General features: G+C 43.5%; 1 protein-coding gene across 1 annotated transcript; it reads left to right on the forward strand.

Annotated features, from left to right (window-relative positions):
• The first annotated feature begins 792 nt into the window (after positions 1–792).
• Positions 793–8482, forward strand: LOC310934889 (protein NLRC3-like). The gene is made up of 9 exons (XM_083898689.1): positions 793–889; positions 1722–1814; positions 2970–3048; positions 3188–3413; positions 3498–5331; positions 5428–5601; positions 5687–5860; positions 7672–7718; positions 7797–8482. Exons 2-9 carry the CDS (start codon positions 1738–1740, stop codon positions 8321–8323), a joined length of 3138 nt encoding a protein of 1045 aa, XP_083754815.1. The 5' UTR covers positions 793–889; positions 1722–1737; the 3' UTR covers positions 8324–8482.
• The last annotated feature ends 1219 nt before the right edge of the window (positions 8483–9701 follow it).

The following is a 9701-nucleotide window of genomic DNA, read 5'->3' on the forward strand; positions in this document are numbered from 1 at the left end:
AAACACACAAACATTTAAATCGATATCGTGTCACAAATATAAACCTTTGTTTTTACTGTCGAGGAGCATAAAAATGCTAAATCTGAGTAAAAACAAAATTTTAATGCACCCAAATGGAATGCGGCCAATTTGACTGTTTATTTTTAAATATTATTCATAATCTGGGCCTAAACTAACATCATTTTTATATCTCTATTAACAAAGAAAACACTTCATTTGTAGCTTGTACTCGTTTCGCTGCTTTCGACGCCATCTTTGTTATGGCAAAACACGCAATGCATTCTGGGTAGCCCTTGCTCCCAAGGGTGGTGTTGGTAAATCTCAACATTGAGGGCGATGCAGCCCTTAAACTTGACCTCAACTTCATTTATCTGAGAATCAGGACAGAACTTGGACTAGAGGGAGAACATTTTTGAGATTGAGGGTTAAGATTGGAATTGGAATTCAGCCCAGGAGTGATTGTTAGACTTAAGACAGTTGATGAATAGCTCTTATTCTTAAGTTTGAGAGTAGGACTAAATTTCACAAATTCTCAGGACTAAAGTGTAAAATTGCACTCTGAGACGCTTGATAAAAACGACCCCTGGACTGCAGTGGTTTATCACGTCAATACTTTAATACACAAGATAAGACAGAGATAAGAACCTTAACCTCAGTCACACATTTCCTCTTTTTTTGGTCCACAGTCAAAGTCAAGTTTCCACCAATCATTCCGCCACAGTGATGTCATGACTCCGCCCACAGGAGGAGCTATGACGTCATGGAAAAGAACAAGACAGAAACGAAACTTTGGTGAAACTTTGGTGTGTGGTTTGTTTCCTGTTCAAACAGCAGAATAACTTGACAGACGTTCAACAGCTTCATGACCATCATTTCTGACCATCAGAAGGTAACAGAACTAAACTCATCTCAAACATGATGTTTGTTACTGTGAAGCTTCATGAATGTGAGGTTTGAAACGTTTGAAATCACTGCTTTAGAGGACGTTTGTGCTTTTGCTGAAAGAGAAAACTTTCTCTGAAAAACTGTCCAGGTTCTTTTTGTCAACAAACCAAACCACGTTGATAACATGAACAGAGCTTTGACAGAGAATGAATTGACCCTGTGGTGACTTAGAGAGGCTGAAATGTCTGCTGTAATACTGCAAACCTTTCTTATTATGGGATGTGAACATGTCCTGGTTCCTCTGAACCCTGCTGACACAGTATAAATGCTGACATCTGCTGGTTGACATTTGATATGACACATTGGAATCACATGGATGCTGAGCACCAATGAGCTGAAGTTGTTTATGGTCTTAATTCACTGAGTGATGGTTTGACATCAAACCTTCTCATCATGTGAATAATAATCACACTGATTCACAACATTAACCACTGAACTTTTGTCACCAAAAACACTGAAATGTAACATTTATAAAACACTTGTGAACTCTTTCATTAACAAGTTCAGCGTGTTTGCTTTTGCTGCCTCTGCAATAATTCAAAGTCATCTTCAGTTTTCTTTGACTTTGACCTTTGACCCTCTCTCAGCTAACTTGGCTAATGCTGCTAACTGCAAAACAATCACTTGCCTGTGACATCATGTTCTTATGACTTGACTCCGCCTCCTCGGCTGGTGTTGCTGGCTCTTCTTGGTCCTGCTGGACCTGCTGGTTCACCCATGCTAACACTAACTTGGAATGGAATCCATGCTGTAATGATTGTCCTGTGTTCTCCCAGCAGGTGGCGCTCTGCTATGGATCAGATCAAGGACAGTGAAGAGGAAGCTCCGCCCTCTAAAACCACTCTGTGTGAGGAACATGAGGGTCAGAGGTCAGATGAAGATCTCATGGATCATGTGACTCGTCTCCATGTCACAGCTCAGTGTTTTATTGACACATCATGTCCTGTGTTTGTAGGAGGATCCATCAACAGAGACCAGACTCTGCTGGACCTGGACCTGGACCTGGACCTGGACCTGGACCTGGACCTGGACCCAGCTGTGTCTCCATGAAGAGTGACTGGTCCATGGATAATCCTATGCACTTCAAACAAGAACAGAGGTCAGATGATGGAGGTCTTCACAGGTCAACAACTCAAATGATCCACCATGTAGCACCAGAGACACCTTATATTTAGGACCTCAGATCCAGTACCAAGACATTCTGGACCCAAGTCCCAAACAGAGCCGTCTCTTTAAGCTCAGATCTGGAGCCATGAAAGAATAAGAAATGTTGAATAAATGTGGAACAGTCCTGGCTCACGTCCTTGGCTTTGGGTAAAGTGATCTGACTGAAGATGTTCTCCAAGTTTTAGTGGAAGTCTTAAATGTGTTGATCAGTGTAGAGTTTGACACCGAGCAGCCGACACCATCTGGGTCAAACCATCTCTGTCTCCTGATACTGTCCATCATTAAAGACATCTATCAGAGCAGATGGTGGATTTACATGTCCTGTGTTTGTAGAAGGATCCATCAACAGAGACCAGACTCTGCAGGACCAGGACCTGGACCTGGATCTGGACCCAGCTGTTTGTCCATGAAGAGTGACCAGTCTTTTGGTCGTCTTATTAACTTCAAGGATGGACAAAAACATGGTGAACTGATGTAAGAATTTCATACATAGTAACACACACTTACATGATCCTCCACCAGGGGGAGCCTGTCTAGTCCAAAACATGTTTAATCCAGAAAACCAGTCTTCTTGTCTTTGGTGGACCAGTCCACTAAATGTCTTCAGCCTGTCCTCGTCTCTGAAAACATGTCCAACAGTAAATCTAGTCAGAGTCCGTGATTGGTCAGGGACTCATGGTCAAGCCTCTCTGATTGTGTCTTTGAGACTTCACACACACACACTAGAGACTGTCCTTCAGGGACTTTTGTCTTCAAGTTGTCAAACTCATGTCATGTGACTTTGGCTGAAGAAGAAACGTAGGTGCAGCTCAGTGAAAACCTGCTTTAGTAAATGACTCTGAATGTTTTCTCCTCAGAGTTGATCAGCAGAGGACAGAGGTTCTCAGTGGTCAGTCTGTCCAGCAGCATGGAGCAGACCTGGACTCTATATTTAAGGTGTGTACATGTACATGACACTACTGTTCATATTGAAGCAGAGTCCTGGTCCTGACAGTCTGGATGCTGCTCTGTGGACCTGCAGGACTTCACTCTGTCACTGATCATCTCAGGTTAAACTTCACATGTTCTGTTCCAGCTGCTGGAGGAGAACATCATCTGCTTTGTGAAGAACGAGCTGAAGAAGATCCAGAAGGTTCTGGGTACAGATCACACAGAAGTCTCAGAGAGTCAGAGGGAGGATGAGGAGGTGTTGGATGGTGAAGATGAGGAGCAGAGGAGGAGCAGAGAGGCCTTTCTGAAGATCACAGAGAACTTCTTGAGGAGGATGAAGCAGGAGAAGCTCGCTGACTGTCTGCAGATCAGTAAGAGGACTTTTAATGTGAAAGGAAGAACATCTTATTTTCTCAATGATCCACTCACTGATTTATTTTCTTGTGTTCTTTCAGACTCCAGAGCTGCAGCTTGTCAACGTGAACTCAAATCAAACCTGAAGAAGAAGTTCCAGTGTTTGTTTGAGGGCGTGGCTAAAGCAGGAAACCCCACCCTTCTGAATGAGATCTTCACAGAGCTCTACATCACAGAGGGAGGGACTGGAGAGGTCAATGAAGAACATGAGGTCAGACAGATTGAAAGAGCTTCCTGGAAACCAGACAGAGCAGAAACAACCATCAGACAAGAAGACATCTTTAAAGCCTCAGCTGGAAGAGACGGACCAATCAGAAGAGTGATGACAAAGGGAGTGGCTGGCATTGGGAAAACAGTGTTAACACAGAAGTTCACTCTGGACTGGGCTGAAGACAAAAGCAACCAGGACATAGAGTTGACATTTCCCTTCACCTTCAGAGAGCTGAATGTGCTGAAAGAGAAGAAGTACAGTTTGGTGGAACTCATCCATCACTTCTTCACTGAAACCAAAGAAGCAGGAATCTGCAGGTTTGAAGACTTGAAGGTGGTCTTCATCTTTGATGGTCTGGACGAGTGTCGACTTCCTCTGGACTTCCACAACACTGAGATCCTGACTGATGTCACAGCGTCCACCTCAGTGGACGTGCTGCTGACAAACCTCATCAGGGGGAAACTGCTTCCCTCTGCTCGCCTCTGGATAACCACACGACCTGCAGCAGCCAATCAGATCCCTCCTGACTGTGTTGACATGGTGACAGAGGTCAGAGGGTTCACAGACCCACAGAAGGAGGACTACTTCAGGAAGAGGTTCAGAGATGAGGAGCAGGCCAGGAGGATCATCTCCCACATCCAGACATCACGAAGCCTCCACATCATGTGTCACATCCCAGTCTTCTGCTGGATCACTGCAACAGTTCTGGAGAACATGTTGAGAACCAGAGATGGAGGAGAACTGCCCAAGACCCTGACTGAGATGTACATCCACTTCCTGGTGGTTCAGTCCAAAGTGAAGAAGGTCAAATATGATGGAGGAGCTGAGACAGATCCACACTGGAGTCCAAAGAACATGAAGATGATTAAGTCTCTGGGGAAACTGGCTTTTGAGCAGCTGCAGAAAGGAAACCTGATCTTCTATGAATCAGACCTGACAGAGTGTGGCATCGATATCACAGCAGCTTCAGTTTACTCAGGAGTCTTCACTCAGATCTTTAAAGAGGAGAGAAGCCTGTACCAGGACAAGGTCTTCTGCTTTGTCCATCTGAGTGTTCAGGAGTTTCTGGCTGCTCTTCATGTTCATCTGACCTTCATCACCTCTGGAACAAATCTGATGTCAGAAGAACCAACAATGATCCAGAGGTCCAGTCTGTGGTCCAGACTGAGGTCCAGACAGAGGTCCAGACTGTTTAGACACAAACTGAATCCTCTGCACCAGAGTGCTGTGGACCAAGCCTTACTGAGTCCAAATGGACACCTGGACTTGTTCCTCCGCTTCCTCCTGGGTCTTTCACTGGAGACCAATCAGAAGCTCTTAAGAGGTCTACTGACACAAACAGGAAGTGGTTCACAGACCAATCAGGAAACAGCTGAGTACATCAAGAAGAAGATCAGTGAGAATCTGTCAGCAGAGAGAAGCATCAACCTGTTCCACTGTCTGAATGAACTGAATGATTGTTCTCTCGTGGAGGAGATCCAAGAGTCCTTGAAATCTGGACGTCTGTCCACAAAGACACTGTCTCCTGCTCAGTGGTCAGCTCTGGTCTTCATCTTACTGTCATCAGGAAAAGATCTGGAAGAGTTTGACCTGAAGAAGTTCTCTGCTTCAGAGGAGGCTCTTCTGAAGCTGCTGCCGGTGGTCAAAGCCTCCAACAAAGCTCTGTACGTGGATCAATATATAAATATTAATAAGACATATTCTAAAGAGCAGAAGATAAACATGTTTAACCTTTTGTTCATCACTGTTTTCTACCTCAGACTGAGTGACTGTAAACTCTCAGAGAGAAGCTGTGAAGCTCTGTCCTCAGTCCTCAGCTCTGTGTCCTCTAGTCTGAGACACCTGGACCTGAGGAACAATGACCTTCAGGATTCAGGAGTGAAGCTGCTGTGTGATGGACTGAAGAGTCCTCACTGTTCTCTGGAGACTCTCAGGTCAGGACTCACTTTATTTGACAGTTGATCTTGAGGTTCTTGTTGATGAAGATGTTCTGAGTTCATCATATCTTCTTAACTCCAGTCTGTCAGGTTGTCTGGTCACAGAAGAAGGATGTTCTTCTCTGACCTCAGCTCTGAACTCCAACCCCTCACATCTGAGAGAACTGGACCTGAGCTACAATCATCCAGGAAACTCAGGAGAGAAGCTTCTGTCTGCTGGACTGAAGAGTCCACACTGGAGACTGGACACTCTCAGGTATTCTCCTCCTCCTCTTCCTCTTCTGCTTCATCTTCAACAGCACCATTCAAACTTGTAAGAAGGTTCAGGTTGAAGATGTTCTGTTATTCTGCTGTCGTTTATGAGACAAATGTGATAAGAAGTCAGTGAATATAACCAAACATTAGTCAAACATTTTAAACACCTGTTCTTCTTCTTCTGGCTCCTGCCTTTAGGGGGCGCCACAGTGGATCATCTGCCTGATAGATATTGTTCTTGTTTAATCTCTTCTTCACTGATGTTCTCAGTATCAGGGTCAGCGTCAGACGCAGCAACAAAAGCGTCATAAAACCATATCTAACTTTAACAAACACAGACATGCTGCATATCCACAGAAAGGTCAGAAACTCAGCTAAAAGCTCATATAAATCATTCTAAAGTTCAACAAACACAGTTAAAACACACATGGATCAAACAGTAGTAGCGGAAAAAACAGTTACATCGCACACATTGAAAAGCGGCACCGGAGCGTCAGCGTGATTATGTAAACACCAAGATTCACAGATCCAGCCCCAAAATAAGAGCAAAACAACAACTGACTTTCAAGAAAAACAAGCAGAAATATTGTCTTACCTTTGCTGTTTATCAAAACAAGTTATTTCCACCGGAACAAAACCACTTCTAATGAAGAACTACACTTCCCAGCATGCTTTGGGAACAAATCCCGGTCTGATTGATCATTACAGAGCGACAATAGATCGTTCTGATTAGAGAAAGGCGAATGTCCGCACAAATGCGTCAAATGCATTTATGTCCTTTTGACTCACTAATGAAGTGATTCACACGCATTTGGAGGGCGGAGCCTGATTCTATTGGTTTAGAGGTTTGAAACGAGCTGTCAATCACCCTAATTGACCAAGGTAAACCAGAGCTATGGTGCTGAGTAACTGAAGACGCTGCAGAGTCACAGAGTTGTTATTACGCACAGGGAGCATCTATTTACAGACAGTTATCATATATTTTATCATACTTAGCATGTTAAGTTCTTTTTAGACCTGTAGTGACATGTAAATAAAATTAAATGTGTTTTTAATAATTTAGTACCTAAGAAATCTCAAATGACACAGATGGTGCCAAACTGTGCCAAAGAGATAACGCCCAGACATCTCTTTACTAAAACCTCTGTAATTTCACTCTGCTTCACTTCAGCAGCATCAGACTTTGCACAGCTCATGTCCACATGTTGTTACATGACCTCCATGTGTTTTTAAGCTCCTACTGCTGATTTTAAAGGTGATATTTGCTTTAAAATGCAATATTTTTTTAGGCGAGAGAAAAAAATCCTTCAGTGATGCTGTGTTCTATGTACATTTACTCTGACACAGTGACATCTACAGTGAAACTTACACCTCTGGTGGAATCTCACAAGTGTTATCTGTAGTTTGATACCAAGATAATCCACATAGAGCTTGTAACTGCAGAGATTTACTCTATTTAGTTTAGTTTCATGTCATTTTAGAGCAGGGACTCCACAAAGAGGCTCAGGGAAGAAGAGGTTAATAATAAACATAAAAACTAGAAACAAACACTCGACTCTCGTGAGAACGAGTGAATGTCTTATTAACAAGAGTTAAACATGTATATACAGGAGTTGTCTTCTGTGTTGTCCACATGGTGGCGCTGTTAAGAAAATGCGTAGCCTCCTGAAACTGTGGTCTCTGGTTCTGCAGACACCGTCTTGTCTTTGAAACACACCTGTCCTTCATCTGACACCAGGGTGTAGTTCATCATTGTGTCCACCAGAGTGCGTCATTAAGACACAAACTCATTCAGACTGTTTCTTCCTCCAGGATGGACCATGCTGGAGAGCAGTGGCTAAAACCTGGTGTCAGGAAGTGTAAGTATGGATTTACAGGAAATAACAACATCTCAGCTGATCATCAATAAACTGCAGCTGTGTCTTGTTCTTCATCAGATTCATGTGAACTGGAACTGGACACAAACACAATGAGCAGAAGACTCAAACTGTCTGAAGACAACAGGAAAGTGACCTTTGTGACAGAAGATCAGTCGTATCCTGATCATCCAGACAGATTTGATCACTGTCCTCAGTTGCTGTGTAGATCTGGTCTGACTGGTCTCTGTTACTGGGAGGTCGAGTGGAGAGGAAGAGTTTATATATCAGTGAGTTACAGAGGAATCAAGAGGAAAAACTACAGTTCTGACTGTTTGTTTGGACATAATAATCAGTCCTGGAGTCTGTTCTGCTCTGATGATGGTTATTCTGTCCTTCACTGTGATAAATCAACACCCATCACATCGTCCTCTGTCTCTCACAGAGTCTCAGTGTTTGTGGACTGTCCTGCTGGGACTCTGTCCTTCTACAGAGTCTCCTCTGACTCACTGATCCACCTCCACACCTTCAGGACCACATTCACTCAAACACTGTATCCTGGGTTCTATGTCTTTCCTGGTTCCTCAGTGTCTCTGTGTTCTCTGTAGAACATGAAGAGACAGCAGCTTCAGTGGTGGACGAGGTCTCACTGTTTAGAACCTGATGTTAAAGCCTCAGTAATTCATCATAAACAATGATTGTCTGTCATTAACTGAGTCGTCTACCTGTGCTGCTCATTATAATGAGCTACTGACTGTGCTGTGAGCGCCCCCTGCTGCTGAGAACCAGCCTGAAACACAGAGGTTCACACTCAGTCAAAACAGACATGAAAAAATGATTTTAGTTCAAAATAAGATGAAGTAAAACTAATGAACAAAAACAAATGTTTTAAGTGAAAATGAAAAAATAAAGTAAAAATTAATACATTTATACAAAAATAACAAAAAGTGAATCAAGTGAAATAAAATGCTTTATATAAAATAAAAGGTTTTAAATCAAATGTAGATAAAGAAGTTTCTCTGAAGATCATCATCATCATCATCATCATCATCATCATCTCACTGACCTGACTTTCTGTCCCAGCATGCACTGCTGCTCCTCTTCATGTAGTCTGACAACAGCGCCCCCCCCCCCCCCCCACATCTGACAGAACACCCTATATGTGGGGACATTTTTTCGTTCTGGGGACATTATGCCCAGTCCTGATCGTGGTCCCCACAATGTGGTACAGACATGTAGATGCGTATCTGTGTGTGCTTGTATTTCTATTCTTGTGTGGACCAACCCCTGGCAAAACACCTTATTTGTGGGGACATTTTTCATTCTGGGGACATTCATTTTTTGCTGCTGGTCCTCTGCTGCCTCGTGTGGTCACTTTGTGTCACTGAGTTAAGTCTAAATTAAATATTTTTAAAGCCGAATTTTACAAAATAAGACATTTGAACTTATAGTAGTTGAGTTACTGTTATTCAACAGCTCCTGTGTCTCTGTGATGTTAAAATCACTGGTTTTCTCTATGGACTTTGGTGTGAGAGAGTGAGTGACTTTGGTGTGGGAGAGTGAGGGACTTTGGTGTGGGAGAGTGAGGGACTTTGGTGTGTGAGAGTGAGTGACTTTGGTGTGTGAGAGTGAGGGACTTTGGTGTGGGAGAGTGAGTGACTTTGGTGTGGGAGAGTGAGTGACTTTGGTGTGTGAATGTGAGTGACTTTGGTGTGGGAGAGTGAGTGACTTTGGTGTGGGAGAGTGAGTGACTTTGGTGTGAGAGAGAGAGTGACTTTGGTGTGAGAGAGTGAGTGACTTTGGTGTGGGACAGTGAGTGACTTTGGTGTGAGAGAGTGAGGGACTTTGGTGTGGGAGAGTGAGTGACTTTGGTGTGAGAGAGTGAGTGACTTTGGTGTGGGAGAGTGAGTGACTTTGGTGTGAGAGAGAGAGAGTGACTTTGGTGTGGGAGAGTGAATGACTTTGGTGTGGGAGAGTGAGTGAGTG

The sequence above is a fragment of the Microchirus variegatus genome, assembly GCF_963457635.1.
Source record: "Microchirus variegatus genome assembly, chromosome: 12".
NCBI lineage: Eukaryota > Metazoa > Chordata > Actinopteri > Pleuronectiformes > Soleidae > Microchirus > Microchirus variegatus.